The sequence below is a fragment of the Oncorhynchus clarkii genome, chromosome 4 (genome assembly GCF_045791955.1).
Source record: "Oncorhynchus clarkii lewisi isolate Uvic-CL-2024 chromosome 4, UVic_Ocla_1.0, whole genome shotgun sequence".
NCBI classification, from domain to species: Eukaryota; Metazoa; Chordata; class Actinopteri; order Salmoniformes; family Salmonidae; genus Oncorhynchus; species Oncorhynchus clarkii.
Genome location: NC_092150.1, coordinates 42,032,459 through 42,056,420, shown reverse-complemented (window position 1 = coordinate 42,056,420; position 23,962 = coordinate 42,032,459). Strand labels below are relative to the sequence as shown.

General features: G+C 41.4%; 1 protein-coding gene across 1 annotated transcript in view; it reads left to right on the top strand.

Moving 5' to 3' along the window:
* LOC139406824 (influenza virus NS1A-binding protein homolog A-like) overlaps window positions 1–21,786 on the top strand; it is a 32,932-nt gene extending 11,146 nt beyond the window's left edge. The window contains exons 2-14 of the mRNA XM_071149886.1: window positions 27–324; window positions 573–710; window positions 3,862–4,031; window positions 5,342–5,417; window positions 5,522–5,695; window positions 12,046–12,171; window positions 13,682–13,795; window positions 14,321–14,483; window positions 14,662–14,886; window positions 15,011–15,132; window positions 15,254–15,512; window positions 20,240–20,413; window positions 20,661–21,786. Coding sequence (XP_071005987.1) covers window positions 600–710; window positions 3,862–4,031; window positions 5,342–5,417; window positions 5,522–5,695; window positions 12,046–12,171; window positions 13,682–13,795; window positions 14,321–14,483; window positions 14,662–14,886; window positions 15,011–15,132; window positions 15,254–15,512; window positions 20,240–20,413; window positions 20,661–20,920 — 1,974 coding nt within the window. The 5' untranslated portion in view covers window positions 27–324; window positions 573–599 and the 3' untranslated portion in view covers window positions 20,921–21,786. The remainder of the gene's footprint in view (window positions 1–26; window positions 325–572; window positions 711–3,861; window positions 4,032–5,341; window positions 5,418–5,521; window positions 5,696–12,045; window positions 12,172–13,681; window positions 13,796–14,320; window positions 14,484–14,661; window positions 14,887–15,010; window positions 15,133–15,253; window positions 15,513–20,239; window positions 20,414–20,660) is intronic.
* The last annotated feature ends 2,176 nt before the right edge of the window (window positions 21,787–23,962 follow it).

Sequence of the window (23,962 nt, the reverse complement as noted above, 5' to 3'; positions counted from 1 at the left end):
ACAAACTTTCTCCTCTCTCCTCCCAGGTTATAATGCACGACCAACACAGAAAAAGTTTGACTCTATAGCCAACGGGATCCTGAGGACTTGATTACAGTCGCTTCAAGCCTGACAGTTTGCACCGGTGCGGCTGCCCCCCTACCCCCGGCTCACATCCCTTTGGTCAACTGGCATTACTTCTGACAGCCCCCTTCCTCCTCCACTGGTTAATAAGACTTGGGTTCCCTTGTGGTCTCGGTCTACTTTTCCTGCCTTCTCTTCCATCGGTCCCTGCCCTCTACGGACACCAGTAGCAGTCCCTGGAGTTACATAATCCTGTATTAGGTATGTTTTATTATTATTATTAATGCAAGGGGCGGATTACACACGCATAATGCACATGTGCCTAATCCAAGTCATTGTGATCATGAATTAATCAAACAAGCTTTTATGAACGATGCCAGCATCATGCCACTCTACTCTGTGTGGGACTGATGGTTGACATGTAGTCAGTCATATGGGGATAGAAATTTAGATACTTTTTTTCTCTTTTTCATGTTCCCCCTTTCTCCCCTCCATCCCTCGCTGGTCAGGCTCAGCCCCCAACATTTAACAGTGAGATGATTCCCAATGATTATCTGCTCTTTGAAGATGAGAGTCTCTTGGATTCCACCGTAGCCAAGATGAATGCCCTGAGAAAGAGTGGACAGTTCTGTGACGTGAGACTGCAGGTACGTGTTTTTTATTTATATTTCTCTTTCGCTCTTGACCCCCCCCCCCCCCCCCCCCCTCGGGTCCATCTTTTGGGAAATGACACCATTACTGAGTCTTGAACTATGAGAATAGAAAGGTTCAGAACATTTGTGAAAGGGCACTGTTGAAAAATATATGGCAAATAGAAATCAACTGGATGGTGTTCAGAGATGGATGGGAGGGGTTGAATGGAGCTGAAGGATGGGACTAAAAATAACAAAAACACATGTTCTGATGTGTCCAAATTTGAGATTTTTGGTTCCAACCGCTGTCTTTGAGATGCAAAGTAGGTGAATGGATGATATCTGCATGTGTGGTTCCCACGGTGAAGCATGGGGGAGGAGGTGTGGTTCTGCTTTTTTGGTGACACTGTCAGTGATATTATTTAGAATTCAAGGCACACTTAACCAGCATGGCTACCCCTGCATTCTGCAGCGATACGCCAGTCCCACTAAGCACAAACCAGATCGGATATCATTTGTTTTTCAACAGGACGACCCAAAACACACCTCCAGGCTGTGTAAGTGCTATTTGACCAAGGAAAATTATTGAGTGCTGCATCAGATGACCTGGCCTCCACATTCACCTGACCTCAACCCAATTGAGATGGTTTGGGATGAGTTTGACCGCAGTGAAGGAAAAGCAGCCAACAAGTGCTCAGTATATGTGGGAACTCCTTCGAGACTGTTGGAAAAGCATTCCAGGTGAAGCTGGTTCAGAGAATGCCAAGAGTGTGCAAAGCTGTCATCAAGGCAATGGGTGGTTACTTTGAAGAATCTAAAATATATTTTGATTTAACACTTTTAGGCTAAGTTTTGATGACTTATTCTACAATGTAGGAAATAGTACCAAAAAAAAAACCTTAAATGAGTAGGTGTCAACTTTTGATTGGTACTGAAACTATTCAGTCCCTTTTCCATATTTTGTTACAGTACAGCCTTATTCTAAAATGGATAAAAACATTGAAGAAAATAATCTACACAATGCGAAAACGGGTTTTTAGAAATGTTTGCAAAATAGTTTTTTTTAAACAACCTTTATTTATATAAGTATTCAGACCCTTTGCTATGAGACTCAATTGAGCTTAGGTGCGTCCTGTTTCCATTGATCATCCTTGATGTTTCTACAACTTGATTTAGAGTCCACCTGTGGTAAATTAATTTGATTGGACATGAGTGGGAAAGGCACACCTTTTCTATATAAGGTCCCACAGTTGACACCATGTCAGAGCAAAAACCAAGCCATGAGGTCGAAGGAATTGTCCGTAGCGCTCCGATGAAGGGTACCAAAAAATGTCTACAGCATTGAAGGTCCCCAAGAACACAATGGCCGCCATCAATCTTAAATGGAAGAAGTTTGGATCCACTAAGACTCTTTGTAGAACTGGCCGCCCGGCCAACCTGAGCAATCTGGGGAGAAGGGCCTTCATCAGGGAGTTGACCAAGAACCTGATGGTCACTCTGACAGAGCTCTAGAATTCCTCAGTGGAGATGGGAGGGCCTTCTAGAAAGACAACCATCTCTGCAGCACTCAACCAATCAGGCCTTTATGGCAGTGGCCAGAAGGAAAATCACATTTTATTGGTCACATACACATGGTTAGAATATGTTATTGCGAGCGTAGCGAAATGCTTGTGCTTCTAGTTCCGACAGTACAGCAATATCTTAACATAATCTATTTGTAATATTTGATTTCACCTATTCACCCTCTAGTAACCTTTGTAATAAAAACGCATATCCTTCAGTACAACACAGAACATACTTTTAATGTTATTGTTTTAATAAAAAGATATATTAAATAAGAACATTAAGTATTAGCTTTATAGGTCAAGGTCATTGCTTTTTATGTGGCCAAGAAACATTTAACAGGCAGTTCATGTATGAAATCTATCCTTTAGTATCACGCTTTTGTCCTACGGCACAGCAAAAGTTTCATGTCACCCATTATGCTGAATGACAGTAGCTTTGTTATCCGATGTAATCATGCAATTCATATTTACTTGTTATATGAATACTGAATATTATCATTTTAAACTATATTATGGCCTTTTTTAAGTGTTATCCACCCAGCTTTATTTCCTATTCTGTTGCTGACAGTAGCATGAAACCATGAAAACAATACCTTGCTTTTCTTCTGGCTAATCTTTCATCCCTAGCAACTGAATCTGCGTTAATCTTTTGTCTGTGCCATGCAGCTCTCTCCAACGGCATAAAGTTGATGTGCCTTGAAATACCTTAACCTTTTTGGCGCAGGCGTTCCGCTCGCGACCCACCTCGACAACATCTGGTGAAATTGCAGTGCGCCAAATTCAAAATACAGAAATGGTCATAATAAACATTCATAAAAATACAAGTTTTATACATCGGCTTAAAGATGAACTTGTTAACTTCTTATGGTATAGGGGATGGTTGTGTCCCACTTGGGGAAAAAAATCTGGGAAAATGCAACGCGGCAAATTTAAAATAATATAAAAATCCAACTTTCATTAAATCACACGTAAGATACTCAATTTAAAGCTACACTCGTTGTGAATTCAGCCAACATGTCAGATTTTAAAAAGCTTTTCGGCGAAAGCATAAGAAGCTATTATCTGATAGCACAATATCAACAAAGAGAGTAGCATATTTCAACCCTGCAGGCGCTACACACAACGGTGAAATAAAATATAAAACATGCATTACCTTTGACGAGCTTCTTTTGTTGGCACTCCAATATGTCCCAATAAACATCATAATTGGTCCTTTTGTTCGATTAATTCCGTCCATATATATCCAAATGTCTATTTATTTGATCCAGAAAAAAACAGCTGGCAAAAAACGCAACTACAAAACATTTCAGAAATTGCCTATAAACTTTGCCAAAATATTTCAAACTACTGTTGTAATACAACTTCAGGTATTTTTAAATGTTAATAATCGATCAAATTGTAGATGGGGCTATCTGTGTTCAATACAGGAAGTAAACAAACCATGCTCCTTTTTACGTCTTGCGCAACTCTCAATAGTGTAACGTTGTTCCAGGATGTGCTGCTTCTTCGTTGCACAAATGAATAACCTCAACCAAATTGCACCTCTGAAGAATGGTCTCTCTGGTTTTAGCCCTGACCTCTGATCTATCTCCTCTGTGTAGGTGTGTGGTCATGAGTTGATGGCTCACCGTGCCGTGCTGGCCTGCTGTAGCCCCTACCTGTTTGAGATCTTCAACAGCGATATCGAACCTCACGGAGTGTCCCACGTCACCTTCGATGACCTTGACCCAGAGGCTGTGGAGATCCTGCTTAACTACGCCTACACTGCCCAGTAAGTGCCATGACCTCTACCCTCTGACCCCTAAACTATGCCTACGCTGCCCAGTGAGTACATCTTCTAAGACATGCATTGTGTAATGAGTCCTAGGCTTTGTTAGATGTCCTTCAACTTTTACCACTACGTGGTGGGCAAGTAAGTGTTTTTTTTTTTACCACCTCCTTTGGCCTGGATGTCCTTATTTTGGTAAGGATCAGAATATAAATAATTTTGACTGAATGAGTTGTAACTTCCAGAGCTTTTAGTTGTAAAACAATAACTTGAAAAGATACTTACATGCCATAATTTTGACTTTCATTATAACCTTGTTTACAAGGTGTATGTGTGTAAATAAAATAACTTGTCCATATCACAATGGCGCACTTGACAATTGAGAACTGTTGACAATAAAGAACTGAATATCTGAATCTGTTTAGTATTTGATGTAAATAACTGAGGAGAATGCATGAAGAATAACTTCATTGCAGTCTGGTTTCTTTATTTACCTTTAACAGCAGAATTCCAGTGTTTAACATTTGAAATGTTATAGACACTGATATTTTCTCAAAATGATGAAATGGACTTTGTGGTTATACTGTAGATTATACCATGGGCCATTGCCTCTGAAGCGTAACACAGCAAGTTAAAATAAGTATTACTTACTGTGTTTGGCCTCTGCGACTCAGCCTATAGTCGGCCCTGTATATAATCGTGGTATTCTGCAATAAATAGACGGCAAACAAGGAATAGGCCAAGATGGGCCACAATGCAAACAGGCTGTTCTGGTCCTGAATCTTCTGTTTCCCTATTGAAAACAGTACAACAACAATAAAGCAAATTTAGATGCATTATGTATGCCTTTTTGTTTTTAAGAAAGTAGCCTACAGACGTGTGAAAGTTTGCTACTTTCAGGGTGCAAATCTAGCTCCAACTGACAGGTCGAATACCATGTACCGTTGTTTTTTTTTGTTTTTTAAAGCAGTAAGGGGGTGGGCTCTAGACCATCCTATTAGCCATTCCAGCTGTGTAATTTCATATTACATTTTGTTTCCTAACACCCACACCATCAGACTGAGCGTTTCAGTGGCCCTAGGAGGCACAGGAAAATATATTATGAAAACATGTATATATTAGAGTTATATAAATAATAATAAATAAGGGATTTAGAAGTACAATTTAAAAAAATATTTAAAAAAAAATATTTCCTGGACCCTTCACCGCTCTCTGCTCGGCTTTCTTTTTGACTATGCTCATCACCTATCAGGCATGCGTACAACTCCTGTCTGTGTTTGTCTGTCTGACTAACTAATGGTTCTGTCTTGCAGGTTGAAGGCAGACAAGGAGTTGGTTAAGGATGTCTACACTGCAGCCAAAAGGCTAAAGATGGAACGAGTAAAGCAGGTAGGATCTTACTCTTTTTTTCAACTACTGATATGCAATACTGTATGTTTAAATGCAGTCCCAATGTTAAGATGTTTAAACTTCTCTCCTCTCTGATTGGTCAGATCTGTGGCAACTACCTGCTGTCGAAGATAGAATCCCATAGTGCCATCTCCTTTCGTAACTTTTCCAGCTGCATGGGAGACGGTCGCATGCTCTCCAAGATCGACATCTACATCCAAGAACACCTGCTGGAGGTCTCTGAGCAGGAGGACTTCTTCAAACTCCCCCGCCTCAAAGTAAGCCTTCCCTGAGCAATGTTCTACTGCAACCTTAATGGGGCAGTGCAGTTAAACACGATTTTTCGGGTTGTCATTATGACATTTTTGGCCGATATCCGATATTTTCCTTGTAAAAAATTATTTAAACGACACCGATATAAAAACATGTTATGGCCTTTAACCTCTCTGGGATAATCGGGACTGTAGCGTCCCACCCCCAACAGCCAGTGAAAGTGCAGGGCGCCAAATTCAAAACAACAAATCTCATAATTAAAATTCCTCAAGCATACAAGTATGTTATACCATTTTAATGATAATTCTCGTTAATCCAGCCACAGTGTGATTTCAAAAAGGCTTTACAGCGAAAGCACCACAAACGATTGTTAGGTCACCACCAAGTCACAGAAAAACACAGCCATTTTTCCAGCCAAAGAGTGGCGTCACAAAAAGCAGAAATATATAGGTAAAATTAATCACTAACCTTTGATCTTCATCAGATGAGTCATAGGACTTCATGTTACACAATACATGTTTTGTTCGCTGAAGTGCATATTTATATCCAATAATCTCATTTTACATTGGCGTGTTATGTTCAGTAGTTCCAAAACATGAGGTGATTTTGCAGAGAGCCACATCAATTCACAGAAATACTCATAATAAACATTGATAAAAGATACAACTATTATACATGGAACTTTAGATAAACTTCTCCATAACTTGGCGCACCCATCCCGTTAGCGGGATCATTTTCTCAACATCCGCTGAATTGCAGAGCGCCAAATTCAAATTAAATTAGTAAAAATATTACATTTTCATAAAATCACAAGTGCAATATATCAAAACACAGCGTAGCTTGTTGTTAATCACATGGTGCTTCAGATTTCAAAAAAGCTTTTCGGCGAAAGCTATCCAAGCGTTTATGTTAAGACATCTCTCTCAGCAGACAAAACATTACAAAGAGCTAGCAGCAAAGTAGATACAGTGCCTTGCGAAAGTATTCGGCCCCCTTGAACTTTGCGACCTTTTGCCACATTTCAGGCTTCAAACATAAAGATATAAAACTGTATTTTTTTGGGAAGAATCAACAACAAGTGGGACACAATCATGAAGTGGAACGACATTTATTGGATATTTCTAACTTTTTTAACAAATCAAAAACTGAAAAATTGGGCGTGCAAAATTATTCAGCCCCTTTAAGTTAATACTTTGTAGCGCCACCTTTTGCTGCGATTACAGCTGTAAGTCGCTTGGGGTATGTCTATCAGTTTTGCACATCGAGAGACTGACATTTTTTCCCATTCCTCCTTGCAAAACAGCTCGAGCTCAGTGAGGTTGGATGGAGAGCATTTGTGAACCGCAGTTTTCAGTTCTTTCCACAGATTCTCGATTGGATTCAGGTCTGGACTTTGACTTGGCCATTCTAACACCTGGATATGTTTATTTTTGAACCATTCCATTGTAGATTTTGCTTTATGTTTTGGATCATTGTCTTGTTGGAAGACAAATCTCCGTCCCAGTCTCAGGTCTTTTGCAGACTCCATCAGGTTTTCTTCCAGAATGGTCCTGTATTTGGCTCCATCCATCTTCCCATCAATTTTAACCATCTTCCCTGTCCCTGCTGAAGAAAAGCAGGCCCAAACCATGATGCTTCCACCACCATGTTTGACAGTGGGGATGGTGTGTTCAGGGTGATGAGCTGTGTTGCTTTTACGCCAAACATAACGTCTTGCATTGTTACCAAAAAGTTCAATTTTGGTTTCATCTGACCAGAGCACCTTCTTCCACATGTTTGGTGTGTCTCCCAGGTGGCTTGTGGCAAACTTTAAACAACACTTTTTATGGATATCTTTAAGAAATGGCTTTCTTCTTGCCACTCTTCCATAAAGGCCAGATTTGTGCAATATACGACTGATTGTTGTCCTATGGACAGAGTCTCCCAACTCAGCAGTAGATCTCTGCAGTTCATCCAGAGTGATCATGGGCCTCTTGGCTGCATCTCTGATCAGTCTTCTCCTTGTATGAGCTGAAAGTTTAGAGGGACGGCCAGGTCTTGGTAGATTTGCAGTGGTCTGATACTCCTTCCATTTCAATATTATCGCTTGCACAGTGCTCCTTGGGATGTTTAAAGCTTGGGAAATCTTTTTGTATCCAAATCCGGCTTTAAACTTCTTCGCAACAGTATCTCGGACCTGCCTGGTGTGTTCCTTGTTCTTCATGATGCTCTCTGCGCTTTTAACGGACCTCTGAGACTATCACAGTGCAGGTGCATTTATACGGAGACTTGATCACACACAGGTGGATTGTATTTATCATCATTAGTCATTTAGGTCAACATTGGATCATTCAGAGATCCTCACTGAACTTCTGGAGAGAGTTTGCTGCACTGAAAGTAAAGGGGCTGAATAATTTTGCACGCCCAATTTTTCCGTTTTTGATTTGTTCAAAAAGTTTGAAAACTCCAATAAATGTCGTTCCACTTCATGATTGTGTCCCACTTGTTGTTGATTCTTTACAAAAAAATACAGTTTTATATCTTTATGTTTGAAGCCTGAAATGTGGGAAAAGGTCGCAAAGTTCAAGGGGGCCGAATACTTTCGCAAGGCACTGTATGTCACGGAAGTCAGAAAAGCAATTTAATGAATCGCTTACCTTTGATCTTCGGATGTTTGAACTCACGAGACTTAGTTACACAAATGTTCCTTTTGTTCCATTAAGTTTCTTTTTAAATCCAAAATAACGCGCCAACCAAATGGAGGTATATGTTCAGAAATCCACAGGCTCGAGCGGTCATGACAGGGCAGACAAATTCCAAATACTATCCGTAAAGTTCGTAGAAACATGTCAAAGTGTTTTTATAATCAATCCCCAGGTTGTTTTGACAATAAATAATCGATAATATTTCAACCGGACCGTAGCTTTTTCAATAGGACTGAGAGAATGTCTGCTCCAAGCTGCTCGTGCATGCAAAACTCTGCTGGCACCCAGCCATCCACTGACGCGATGTGATCTTTCTTGCTCAGTTTCAGGCTTTTATTCTGAAAAATGTCTAAAGACTGAAGCCATAGGAAAAGGAATCTGGTTGATATCTCTTTAAATGGAGGGAAGGCATGCAATGGAACAGAGGTTTCAGGAAAAACGGCACTTCCTGGTTGGATTTTCCTCAGGTTTTCGCCTGCAATATCAGTTCTGTTATACTCAAAGACAATATTTTGACAGTTTTGGGAACTTTAGTGTTTTCTATCCTAATCTGATAATTATATGCATATTCTGGGCCTGAGAAATAGGCAGTTTCATTTGGGTACATTTTTCAGCAAAATACTGCCCCCTACACTCAAGAGGTTAATGCAACCGTGGTGTCAGATTTCAAAAACACTTTACGGAAAAAGCACACCATGCAATAAAAGAGTTGATCATCCGGATATACAAAATTACATGCAGTAGAGTACTCAAAGAAACCCATATCCACTGAACAGTACATCTGCTTAGCACATAACCATGATTACCCCAACCACCCCACCCTCCTGAGACTCGATACACCCCTCATAATTCACTGATCTAACCCCTTATTTTGGAACCGCATTTAATATGAACTATATTTATCCAAATCAGTGATTGCACAGTACATTTTAAGAGCTTTGTCCTTTAACGTGGGCAAGAGCAGAATGACGGCCATTTAAACCAACTTTTGAAAGTATGGCGCTCAGACCAAAACAGCCAAAGAGATATCCACCATGTTGTGTAGTCAACATTAGTCAGAAATAGCATTATAAATATTAACTTACCTTTGATCATCTTCATCAGAATGCACTCCCAGGAATCCCGGTTCCACGATAAATTATTAACTTTGTCCAAATACCTTCCTTAGAGCGTTTGGTAAACAAATCGAAACACGCGTGCAAGGTCAGACAAAGTCCAAAAAGTTATATTACAGGTCGTAGAACCATGTCAAACTAAGTATAGAATCAATCTTTAGGGTGTTTTTAACATAAATCTTCAATGATGTTCCAACCGGAGAATTCCTTCACGAGCTCATAGCAATCTGCCAGACACCTGGCTCAATCCCCTCTCATTCGGCCCCACTTCACAGCAGAAGCATCAAACGATGTTCTAAAGACTGTTGACATCTAGTGGAAGCCTTAGGAATAGCGTTAGGAATATCTTCAATAGGAAATTAGTTGAAAAACTACCAACCTCAGATTTCCCACTTCCTGGTTGGATTTTTTTCTCAGGTTTTCTCCTGCCATATGATTTCTGTTATACTCACAGACAATTCAAACAGTTTTAGAAACTTCAGTGTTTTCTATCAAAACATACTAATTATATGCTTATTCTAGCTTTTATGGCTGAGTATCTTATTCATCCAAGCTACTCAATACTGCACCCCAGTCAACAAGTAGTTAAAGCGTTCGAGTACAGTTAAATAGTTAACACGAACACGGACGTAGTGGTCAAAGGCACTGTATCGTAGTGCAAGAGGCGTCACTACAGTCCCTGGTTCAAATCAAGGCTGTATCACATCCGGCCGTGATTGGGAGTCCCATAGGGCGGTGCACAATTGGCCCAGCATCGCCCAGGCCGTCATTGTAAATAATTGTTCTTAAATTTAACTAGGCAAGTAAGTTAAGGTTACACACACAAAGGGTTATTTTGTTGCCATTTACTCCCCCTGAACAAGGCAGTTAACCCACTGTTCCTAGGCCGACATTGAAAATAAGAATTTGTTCTTTCGCCTAGTTAAATAAAGGTAAAATAAATTGCCAGTAAAACATAATCAAAACCTATTTCACTTACTTGCTGTTTCATTCTTCAGATGTTTCATTCTCAACCAGGATTTCTATGGAATGCCGTTTGGGTCTTCGCGTGTCAAAAAAAGATGCATGCAAGATAACACGATTTGACCAATCAGGGCCTGAATATGACTGCACGTCAAATAATTTAACGCTTTCATTCATTTTTTACGTAGTTTTTACACTCACTCATTTCATATGTCACAACAATTCATCGATACGTATGCTATGATGCTGGTAAAGTTGACTTGTGCACCTACAGTGCAAACAATGTAATTATTGTAGTTCTTCCCCTAAAATCAAAATAACATCTGTTTCAGTAGCTATAGTTAGTTAGCTAGCTAACTATATAGCTAGGTGTCATCTAAAATAACCCTAATTTACAAGACAGTTCTTATTTTATTAATGGTGGTTGGACCCATCTATGTGAAGCTAGCCACAATAAGGATTAACCACAATAGGGACTTTGTGGTTAGCCTTCAAAATAAATGTATGGAATGATTCTACAATTTGTATTCATTTGCATCACTGTCAATGACGTTATTTTGATGGCAAACTGCAAATTCCACTATTGTGGCTAATCCTTAATGTGGCGATCTTCACAACCCGGTCCGGTTAAGCCTCATTAGCCAGATTAAGCTAGCTAGCTGCTTATAAAGTTAGCTTTGGGCAACAGAGTTAAGTTGCTGACTAGCTATTCATTTTCATGAACTTAAGTTCAATTTCAGTAGGCAAACATCAAGTGGAAACCTAGTTAATACTTACTAGGATTCCTAAATCATTGCTAAGAATAATGAAAATGATTGCAGTTTCTACTGGTCATTGTTTTCAGGCTGGTTATATTGGTGCTAACTAGGAACCAAGCTAAAGCTAGCTACCCCTGAAGTTGCGGTCGAACAAATGATGCTTTATTACTAATGCGGTATTGTAAACACATCGTTCGTGGCCAGTGTTTGCTTGTTTGCAGACTGTTTTGAAATGCTTTGACAGTGCTACTGTATCTTTGACACGCAAAGACCCAAATTGCATTCCATAGCATGTATCTCGTGACGCTATTACTGTGTAACTCCGGTAGGGCAACATCTGGGGAAAAATAGCGCACTTGGTATTGTGTACCGGTGCTCAACCAGTCGGCGAAAGCCAACATCACCCACGACAGAGAACGGTGGAATGTCAAGGACAATGAATTCCATTTTCTTGGCTTTAATGGATTTCGCCTTTTGAGTTGTCCCACTGAAATGTTCTTACTCTTTCAAATGACTGCTCGATCTACACAGCAGATATTGTGGGCTAGTTTAGAAATTCTGTGTTGCACGTGTAGCGCAAAATGTGACCCAACTGGTTATTTATGGCCTTCAAATACACTTCGTTGCATTATTACTTTTGTACTACAGAATTCACCAGTTACTGGTTTTGATTGAATAGTCTTCTTTGTCTCCAGTTAAGGTAGAACGCATCATAACCCTGGCTAGGCTATGATGGTTCAATAAGGAATCAGTGTCTTGTGATTTATGATTTGACCCTAGCCATGGTTGATCCTAGCACCTCTTCTGACTGGTCTCCTCTTATCTGTCTCTACAGTTAGAAGTAATGCTGGAAGACAGCTTGAGCCTGCCCAGCAATGGCAAGCTCTACTCCAAGGTGCTTAACTGGGTCCAGCGCAGACTGTGGGAGAATGGAGACCAACTGGATAGACTGATGGAGGAGGTCAGTACCGTAGCTGGAGACTAGCTTGCACTCATCCTCCCCATATGCATCCCTCCCCTCCTTTCTGCGCTTTCCTCTAACAAGTTAAGGCACTGTTCACAACTCAACGTGGCATGATGTCATTTCACACACTGTTAGGACTGTTTGTTTTTTCATTCTTTTTTTAAGTGTTAAGTTATGCAGTACAGTGTACCTGGCCATACTGCAAACTAGAGGTGAGCAGAGACACAGCCGTGTGGCTGTTCGCTCTTTGATATTTATGTTTTAGTGATCAGTTGGTTCCACCCACAGTATTGACTTTTGGTCTCTTTCGCATTGAAACAAAGTCAGTGAGCAGGTCTTTGACTCTGTTCTGTCTCACCGATGCCCTTCTCTTTCTGAGCAGGAGTGTGTGTGCGCATTAATTGTGCGTGTGTCAGTGTGCGCTCCAGTTCTAATGACTGTTCCTCCCCGTTGATTTCTCTGTCCTCCAGGTTTATTAACAGCAGCAGGAGACGACTGAAGAGCCAAGACTGAGCCACCAGGGTAATGAGTCAGAGCGAGAAACGGGGAGAGAAAAAGAGGGAGGAGAGAAGCACCTCCCTCTCTCTACAGCCGGATTGATCATCCGGATATACAAAATTACATGCAGTAGAGTACTCAAAGAAACCCATATCCACTGAACAGTACATCTGCTTAGCACATAACCATGATTACCCCAACCACCCCACCCCCCTGAGACTCGATACACCCCTCATAATTCACTGATCTAACTCCTTATTTTGGAACCGCATTTAATATGAACTATATTTATCCAAATCAGTGATTGCACAGTACATTTTAAGAGCTTTGTCCTTTAACGTGGGCAAGAGCAGAATGACGGCCATTTAAACCAACTTTTGAAATGCTTCTCTGCTCAAGCATATTCCACACACCTTCTCAATGCCCACATCATAATCCAATCACTTATTTGAACAGATTTTTGTTATACTAACTTTGATTGAAAACAACTTTTTTAGTTTTTTATTTTATGACTACTTGTATGAAACGTCAATGTATGTTGAAGCTTTGCCTTCACCTGCTGTATGAAAGCATACCTCATGCTTTTACATCAGGAAACTGCAGTGCCTTTTTTAAAAACGTTTTCCTATTATAATTATAATGACCGACTTCAGCCAGGAGCGTGGTTTCTGGTTTCCAAGCAGCCTGTGAGGTCATGCGGACTGAAGACCTTTCCAAATGTTGCGTATTTACCAAACCCAGACTCCTCCTTTTTTAGATCTTATGGAGAGAGGGCAGCACAGAAGCAGAAACTGCTGATTTTGTGTGGACACCTACATGTCCTGTAACCACCTCTGTTCGTTCTGTGTGTCTATGTTGATAAAGAAGCATTGGCTCCTACCAGTGACAACAGATCAGCCTTCCTCCCTCACTGTCCTCCTTCCTCCCTCACTTTCTTGTTGCCCGGGATGCTGCTGTGTTGCCATGGAGACAGCCTGCCACATGGGTGATGTCGCTGTGTGTCTTGCAGGTGCAAACGTTGTACTACTCAGCCGACCACAAGCTGCTCGATGGCGCACTCATCATTGAGGAACATGGGCTGTTTGGGGTTGGTGCGGAGGAGGACCACATGCAGTTAGTTCAGGTACACAGCCCACCCCTACCTGGACCTTTCCTGGGCCTACTCGAGTGTCGCTTGGCCCAACTTGGCTTTTATCCCACCTTATGTAGCCTGGCAACAAGGCAAACAATTAGTTTGTAGAACCTGGTGATACTACAGACCTGCTTGCTTAGCTCATGTTGCATATTAGACTGGTTCTCAGATCAGTCTTTTGGCGGTTGGGTCGTGATTACTACCTTTTTGTGTGTGTTGTCTCAGTATGTAGCTGCTTCTGCATTTGTAAAAGTCCTCCCATTGTCTGTGCTGTCTTTCAGCTTGTTCAGATGGTTTAAAATTTGTTGTAGGCTGGTTTGAAACATTTCAGGGGGACTGGCACTGCTAAAAGAATGTGCTTGGATGTATTTCTATGCAGGTTTAAACCCAGGTTTAGTCCATTTTCAGGCCAGATTGTGGAGTGCGCTCTGCAGCCAGCTGGTGTATTAGGCAGTGGTGGGATGATGTGGCTGTTGCCTCTGGCTGGGCTTCTGTAGCTGCTTTCTGCTCTTGCAGAAGAAGCCCCCCCGTGAGAACAGCAACACCCAGAGACAGCCGAGCTCCTCCACCTCCGGCAGCTCTTCACCCTCCGGCAGCTCTTCACCCTCCGGCTTGGCCTCCAACACACACAAACCCTGCAGGAGAGAGTGGAAGTACATTGCTTCCGAGAAGACCACCAGTAAGTGAATGTGTCGAAGAATGTTTGAAGCCTTCGATGTCAAGGAGTGGGTGTATAGCATAATAATGTGTATGAATAGCCTAATGTTTAAGATAATAACATTTTCTTTTTATTTAGTTATTAACATCACCTCCGCTCATACATCACCTCCCTCCCTCCTTCTCCATCTCTCTTCCAGACAACACCTACCTGTGTCTGGCCATACTGGACGGGGTGTTGTGTGTGATCTTCCTGCATGGCCGCAACTCTCCCCAGAGTTCTCCCTCTGCCACACCATGTCTGATGAAGAGCCTGAGCTTTGAGGCTCAGTCTGAGGAGCTGGAGGAACACCCGCTGACCTCCATGCACTACGCCCGCTCTGGCCTGGGCACTGCCATCCTGCACGGCAGGCTCATCGCTGCAGGTATGCAGGGTTAACCAACCAATGGGCCTCTCTATCTGGAGACTGGCACTGACAGGTCTCAAATCTTAGATTGTCCAAATCAACCTTTTCCTGACCTTGTATCTTCTGTGTATGTTCCCTCCAGGAGGGTATAACCGGGAGGAGTGCCTGAGGACTGTGGAGTGTTACGACCCCAAAGAGGACCTCTGGACCTTTACTGCTCCCATGCGGACTGCCAGGGCTCGCTTCCAGATGGCTGTGCTCATGGTACAACACACCCCTGTCCTTTGAACCCGCATTTCCTATGATTGACAGGTGCCTGTCTGACCCTGACTGATCAATAGTTTTCTGACTTAAACCTGCCTCTTTGTCTCCTCTGATCTCTTAGGGTCAGCTGTATGTGATGGGTGGCTCCAACGGTCACTCAGACGAGCTGAGCTGTGGGGAGACCTACGATCCCCACACTGACACGTGGGCTCAGGTGGCAGAGCTCCGGACCAATCGCTGCAACGCAGGTGTCTGCTCGTTGAACAATAAGCTGTTTGTGGTGGGAGGGTCAGACCCCTGTGGGCAGAAAGGACTGAAGAACTGTGATGCTTTTGACCCTGTGACCAAGACCTGGAACAACTGTGCCCCACTCAACATCAGTACGTACCAATACCACACATACACTTCCCTACGTATTTATTTGAATTTGGCTTTATACTCCAGCATTTGATTTGAGATCAAATGTTTTATGAGGCGACAGTACAGAATGTCACCATTATTTGAGGGGTTTTCCACATTAATGTAGAAGTGTTCAGAAACATTCTGTTCTTATTTACAATAAGTGACTCAAAAATGACATGATTTCCCATTCATTGGGCACAACATAATTCGAAACTCAACCAAAACAAACTAAAAATAAACCCAACAAGTTTGAAGAGTCACAACCTTAGTCATTGCATGCTAGGTAAATGGGACCAAATACTAAACTTTTAACTAAATTGAATACACGATGTACATTTGTCAAAGTACTTGACACCTTAAAATGGGCGGACTAGATGCATAAAGTGCATTCATTTCTAAACGGTAAAACATATGTATTAAAATACCCTCACGTAAAAGGCTAAATTCTTTACTGTCACCTCAATATAAAACATTTTATATCAAATCCCAAATGCTGAAGTATAAAGCAAAATTAAACGTTTTAGCTTCAATGCTCAAATACGATTGTACTCTACACATGCTGTACCAATATCACACGCACACTGAGCAAAAAGGGTTCCAGATTATACCAAAAAGGGTTTCTTTGATCTGTCACAGGACTGAATGCTTTAGTATGGTGCTTATGTACAGTGCATTCGGGAAGGTATTCAGACCACTTGAATTTTTCCACATTTTGTTAGATTACAGCCTTATTCTGAAATGGATGAAATTGGGGTTTTTCCCTCATCGATCTACACACAATACCCCATAATGACAAAATAAAAATGGGTTTAGACATTTTTGCAAATTTATAAAAAATGAAACTGAAATATCACAAGTGTTCAGACCCTTTACTCAGTACTTTGTTGAAGCATCTTTGGCAGCGATTACAGCCTCAAGTGTTCTTGGGTATGATGCTTGACGCACCTGTATTTGGGGAGGTTCACCACCTTCACCTACACCTACAGCTATTTTCAGGTCTCTCCAGAGATGTTCGATCGGGTTCAAGTCTGTGCTCTGGCTGGGCCACTCAAGGACATTGAGAATTGTCCAGAAGCCACTCCTACGCTGTCTTTGCTGTGTGCTTAGGGTCGTGGTCCTGTTGGAACATTAACCTCTCTGGGATATGTGGGACGCTAGCGTCCCACCTGGCCAAAAGCCAGGGAAAATGCAGAGCGCCAAATTAAAATAAATTACTATAAAAAATCAAACTTTCATTAAATCACACATGTAAGATAGCAAATTAAAGTTACACTTGTTGTGAATCCAGCCAACATGTCAGATTTCAAAAAGGCTTTTCGGCGAAAGCAAACAATGCTATTATCTGAGGATAGCACCATAGTAAACAAAGAGAAAGCATATTTCAACCCCGCAGGCACGACACAAATACAAATTCATGCCTTACCTTTGACGAGCTTCTTTTGTTGGCACTCCAATATGTCCCATAAACATCACAAATGGTCCCTTTGTTCAATTTAATTCCATCGATATATATCCAAAATGTCCATTTATTTGGCGCGTTTGATCCAGAAAACCACCGGTTCCAACTTGCTCAACGTGACTACAAAATATCTCAAAAGTTACATGTAAATTTTGCCAAAACATTTCAAGCTACTTTTGTAATACAACTTTAGGTATTTTTTAACATAAATAATTGATGAAATTGAAGACTGGTTGATCTGTGTTCAATACAGGAAGAAAACAAACTGAAGCATGCTTTCTGGTCATGCGCCTCTATCTAACAGTACACTTCAAGTGACCCTCGTTCAAGATGGCCGTACTTCTTCATTACACAAAGGAATAACCTCAACCAATTTCTAAAGGCTGTTGACATCCAGTGGAAGCGATAGGAACTGCAAGAAGGTCCCTTAGAAATCTGGAGTCCCAATGAAACCCATTGAAAAGAGTGACCTCAAAAAGAAATCTGAATGGGTTGTCCTCTGGGTTTCGCCTGCTAAATAAGTTCTGTTATACTCCGACATGATTCAAACAGTTTTAGAAACTTCAGTGTTTTCTATCCAAATCTACTAATAATATGCATATCTTCTGGGGATGAGTAGCTGGCAGTTGAATTTGGGCATGCATTTCATCCGGACGTGAAAATACTACCCCCTGTCACCAAGAAGTTAACCTTGGCCCCAGTCTGAGGTCCTGGGCGCTCTGGAGCAGGTTTTTATCAAGGATCTTTGTCCTTTGCTCCGTTCATCTTTCGCTTGATCCTGACTAGTCTCCTTGCCGCTGAAAAACATCCCCACAGCATGTTGCCGCCACCACCATGCTTAACTTCGATATAGGGGGCGCTCTTTTAATTTTTGGATGAAAAACGTTCCCGTTTTAAACAAGATATTTTGTCACGAAAAGATGCTCGACTATGCATATAATTGACAGCTTTGGAAAGAAAACAGACGTTTCCAAAACGGCAACGATATTGTCTGTGAGTGCCACAGAACTGATGTTACAGAAAAAAACCCAGATAAAAATCCAATCAGGAAGTGCCGCATTTTTTGAAACCGCCTCATGGCAATGACTCCTTATATGGCTGTGGAGGAGCTAGGAGTCAGCTTACCTTTTCCACGTTTTCCCCAAGGTGTCTGCAGCATTGTGACGTATTTGTAGGCATATCATTGGAAGATTGGCCATAAGAGACTACATTTACCAGGTGGTCGCTTGGTGTCCTCCGTCGCAATTATTGCGTAATCTCCAGCTGCAGTATTTTTCCGTTTGGCTCTGATGAGAAACCGACTGCCAGGAATGATTTTTCATCTAATAGAATTGTGAAAAACACCTTGAGGATTGATTCTAAACGTTTGCTTTTTCTGTCGATATTATGGAGCTAATTTGGAAAAAAGTTTGGCGTTGTAAGTGACTGCAGTGACTTCGTTTTTTTTTTTTTTCTTAGCCAAACGTGATGAACAAAACGGAGCTATTTCTCTTACACAAATAATATTTTTGGAAAAAATTTACATTTTGCTATCTGAGAGTCTCGTCATTGAAAACATCCGAAGTTCTTCAAAGGTAAATGATTTTATTTGAATGCTTTTCTTGTTTTTGTGAAAATGTTGCCTGCTGAATGCTAGGCTTAATGCTATGCTATACTCTTACACAAATGCTTGTGTAGCTTTGGTTAAAGCATATTTTGAAAATCTTGATGACAGTGTTGTTAACAAAAGGCTAACTTGTGTTTCAATATATTTATTTCATTTCATTTGCGATTTTCATGAATAGGAAACGTTGCGTTATGGTAATGAGCTTGAGGCTATGATTACGCTCCCGGATACAGGATTGCTCGACGCTAGAGGTTAACCTTGGGGATGGTGCCAGGTTTTCTTCAGATGTGACGCTTGGTATTCAGGCCAGAGAATCTTGTTTCTTATGGTTTGAGAGTCCTATAGGTGCCTTTTGGCAAACTCCAAGTGGACCGCCATGTTCTACTGAGGAGTGGCTTCCGTCTGGCCACTCAACCATAAAAGCCTGATGGTAAAGTGCTGCAGAGATGGGAAACTCTTCCAGAAGGACAACCATCTCCACAGAGGAACTCTGTAGCTCTGTCAGAGTGACCATCAGGTTCTTGGTCACCTCCCTGACCAAAGCCCTTCTCCCCTGTTTGCTTGGTTTGGCCGGGCGGCCATCTCTAGGAAGAGTCTTCCATTTAAGAATGATGGAGGCCACTGTTCTTGGACCTTCAATACTGCAGAAATGTTTTGATACCCTTCCCCAGATCTATGCCTTGACACAATCCTGTCTCGGAGCTCTACAGACAAATCATTAGACCTCATGGCTTGGTTTTTGCTCTGACATGCACTGTCAACTGTGGGACCTTATAGATCTATAGACAAGTGTGTGTGTTTCCAAATCATGTCCAATCAACCACATGTGGAAACAGTGGAAACAATATGCACCTGAGCTAAATTTCGAGTCTCATAGCAAAGGGATTGAATACTTGTGTAAATATAGTATTTGTTTTTTATTTCTAATACATTTGTAAAAACCTGTTTTTGCTTTGTCATTGTGGGGTATTTTGTGTAGATTGCTGAGGGAAATAATGTATTTCATCCATTTTAGAATAAGGATGTAATGTAACAAAATGTGGAAAAGGGGAAGGGGGCAGAATGCTTCCAGTACCAGTCAAAAGTTGAGACCTACTCATTCAAGGGTTTTTCTTCATTTGTACTTTTTTCTGCATTATAGAATAATAGTGAAGACAGCAAAACTATGAAATAACACACATGGAATCATGTAGTACGTCTAAAAGTGTTAAATCAAAATATATTTTAGATTCTTCAAAGTAACCACCCTTTGCCTTGATGACAGCTTTGCACACTCTTGGCATTCTCTCAACCAGCTTCACCTGGAATGCTTTTCCAACCGTCTTGAAGGAGTTCCCACATATACTGAGCTCTTGTTGGCTGCTTTTCCTTCACTCTGTGGTCCAACTCATCCAAAACCATCTCAATTGGGTCGAGGTCGGGTGATTGTGGCGGCCAGGTCATCTCATACAGCACTCCATTATTTATTTAATCTATTTTAGAATATGGTTGAAATGTAATAAAATGTGGAAAAAGTGAAGGGGTTTGAATACTTTCAGATTTCGCTGTATCGCATATACTGTATTCGTGAAGAACTGGAACAGCTTTGAGTTCTGTGAAAAGTGACTAATGTGCAGTGTTAACTCTCTGTGTTCTCCTAGAGAGGCACCAGGCTGCGGTATGTGAGCTGGATGGCTTCATGTACGTGATTGGAGGTGCTGAGTCGTGGAACTGCCTGAACACAGTGGAGCGCTACAACCCTGAGAATAACACTTGGACCCTTATCGCCCCCATGAACGTAGCTCGCAGGGGCGCTGGGGTGGCCGTCTACAATGGTAAGAGACTACTCCATAGAAATGAAATATTCCAATTCTATGGTCTGCTCTAAACGGGGGCGGGCTCGAGAGGATTACCATGTATAGGGTAATCAGTTCGGTGTAGGAATGCAGGTTTCTGTGGTTGCAACCTTGGAATTTGGCAGAAATGTCCAAATCATTACTCCTCAGATAAAATCTGATTTGTGCTGACCCTTTGCTCTTTCTTTCTCTGCTCTCTCTCATCTCCTTCTCTTCCCCTCTCTAGGGAAGCTCTTAGTGGTTGGTGGGTTCGATGGCTCCCATGCACTGCGCTGCGTAGAGGTGTATGACCCAGTCCGTAACACGTGGAGGATGCTGGGTAGCATGACCGTGGCACGGAGCAATGCGGGTGTGGCTGCGCTGGGTGACGTCATCTGCGCCGTGGGCGGCTTCGACGGAAACAACTTCCTGAACACGCTCGAGGTGTATGACCCTGAGACGGACGAGTGGAGCGACTGCTCCGAGGCCCTCTCCTCTTCCGTCTGAGGGTCAGGGGTTAAGGGGCTGTTAGGGGGGGGGTCTCAAACTAACATGCTTAGTGCTTTTAATTGTGTTTTGTGATTTTCTGTACGTGAGCAGGAGGGACAGGGGAATAATTTTTGGAGGGTTGCCTAAAGCAACATCAAGCCTTAGCATATTGCATACGATATTTTTCGTGCTGTATATATTTAGATTGCTTTTTTTTATTTTTTGTATTAAGAATGCCAACATCTTTAATACATTTTTGTGCAATTGAGTTTCTTGGAAAGTTTTGTGTATTGTTTTCTGAGGGTTTACAGAGAAACACCTACTGTTTTGGTCACCAAGACTACCTTGGACTTACTGGTGTGTTCAGAATAGGTGACAGTACTGGAAAACTTTGAGTTGACTTGTTTTAGGAAAGTGATTCTGAATATTTTTTTCCATTTTGAACTGTCATTTTAGCTCTCACATTCAAATATCTGACATTTTGAAGCCTTATTCAAATAAAGAGGGTAACTCCCATGGCATTTTTGTGTAGTTTAGACTGAAGCTGGATTGCTTGATAAGTCTTTAATGCCCTTTTTATATTTTTATACACTGCTGATTTACCAATAGAGGAAGTAGTGGACGCACATGTCTGAGTCATCAAACGAAACCAGTGCCAGTTTAGTAACGCGTAACACAACACACACGCTAACCAACTCTTTTGTTGCTGCATTTTGACTAATCTACTATTATGGAGATGCTGTTTTGTTTTGAGCATTTTAGAATGGGGTTCAGACATTTGGCTTCGATTTTCTTTTGTGAGTTTAGAATGATTCAATTGGAAAGTGCTGCATCACATTTGTAACAAGCTGATATTTCTTAACTAATAAACCATTTCAACCTGACTGTTTGTCCTCCTTTTAGTTTTCCAGTTCAATACAGTACTAGAACTAAGAGTCAGGTTTGACTGGTTTGTTAAAGTGGAGTGACTCGCTGTCTTTGAGGTAGCATTGGGAAATTTCCACCCCGGGGTTCTAATGAAATAACCTGATTTATACACATTCTATAAACCTTCCACCAATTGGATTTTGCAAGTCACTATTTTTTCCACCAGGACACAATTACTGTCCCCGAATATAGCATTTCTCTCCCTTGCTTCTCTCCGAGAGCCAAAATGTATGGCAGCATGGTCTATGCAGCCGAATCTGATCCTTTGCCTAATTGGCAAAATATCTGATCTGATTGGTCAATAGACCAATTTGTGGAAGAATATCAGAATTGGGCTTCGCAGCCATAGCTCCTCTACCAGTTTCCACTGGGACCAGATTACCTACCTCCCTAATGGCTGGATTCAATCCGTATTGCGGAAGAGCAGCATAAAAAAATTAAGAATTTCCGATTGAGCCTACATGTTTAGTGTGAATGCAGTCTCCGTGACCGTGGGAACAATGTCTTAATTGCCAATTGCGCTATAAAGCTACGGCTTGAATAGAGCCCTAAATCCTTTCTCTGTTCCTATTAGGGTGTAATTTGAAGGATTACACTAAATGTAGATTGCCTGCAGAGCAGGGAGGGAAGGATAGAGGGACCCAGTCATTCTGGGTCACATGATCTCTAAAGGTGGGTGAATGGCGCAACACCTGAGCTGTACCTGCAATCCCTTGAACTACCCTGTCCTTGGACATTGGCTACCTTACCTAACACCTGGCTGTCAAAGACCACTAATTCCTCCCCCTCTACGTTCCGTCAATTCACAAAATAGCCTCCTGTAAGCTGTGACGAGTCTGACGGCATACCTGTCAATCACGTCGCAACCTGGCTGAGGGAAGTAGGTCACAGGAGGTTCGAGGGTAGCACTTCACTTTCTGCTGAGCAGTCATGGCTTTTGGCCAGGCCATGTCAAACAATTACCTACCCATAGAAATATAATTATACTTCTATGGAATTATAATTGTCCCATCTGCTTCAAAAAATGAACAATCAGAATTTTGTTTCATTGTTTCACTGAATCAGACATACTGTCAGAGACAGAAAATATAAAACGCCTAGGGTCCCATAGGGACATGAGCTTCAGCCAGGATCAGGGTCACATGCATTGTAAAAGCAAAGGGAGGTTAGGAAATTAAACATGTTCTGTGACGAATGTTTCACCAACTGTAAGATTAGTCCAATCTTCCAATCCACGCATAGATTCTATCGGATCAAGCGTTAACCAGTGATAGCCGACACCTAGCCACTCTTGTGTAGGCTATATAGAAATATTGCCGCTCAAGTTGAAAATCATTCAACCATAAGAGTCTAAACTGGAAGGGGTAATACTAAGCTGTATGGAATTGTTTTAAGGTCATACCAAGGATAATTTTGCTATTTGAAAAAATATGAATAAATTATTTGATAAATGAATTTTTGGACTTACTGCTATTAGCTCATACAAACACATTGAATAACAGATTCACGACATGGAACAGATAGTCCCCGCAAAAATAAAATTTGTTCTAAAGTGGAGGTTTTACAGTGGGGCAAAAACGTATTTAGTCAGCCACCAATTGTGCAAGTTCTCCCACTTAAAAATATGAGAGAAGCCTGTAATTTTCATCATAGGTTCACTTCAACTATGACAGACAAAATGAGAAAAAAAATCCAGAAAATCACATTGTAGGATTTTTAATTTATTTATTTGCAAATTATGGTGGAAAATAAGTATTTGGTCTATACAAACAAACAAGCAAGAATTCTGGCTCTCACAGACCTGTAACTTCTTCTTTGAGAGGCTCCTCTGTCCTCCACTCGTTACCTGTATTAATGACACCTGTTTGAACTTGTTATCAGTATAAAAGACACCTGTCCACAACCTCAAACAGTCACACTCTAAACTCCACTATGGCCAAGACCAAAGAGCTGTCAAAGGACACCAGAAACAAAATTGCACCAGGCTGGGAAGACTGAATCTGCAATAGGTAAGCAGCTTGGTTTGAAGAAATCAACTGCGGGAGCAATAATTAGGAAATAGAAGACATACAAGACCACTGATAATCTCCCTCGATCTGGGAAGATCTCACCCCATGGGGTCAAAATGATCAC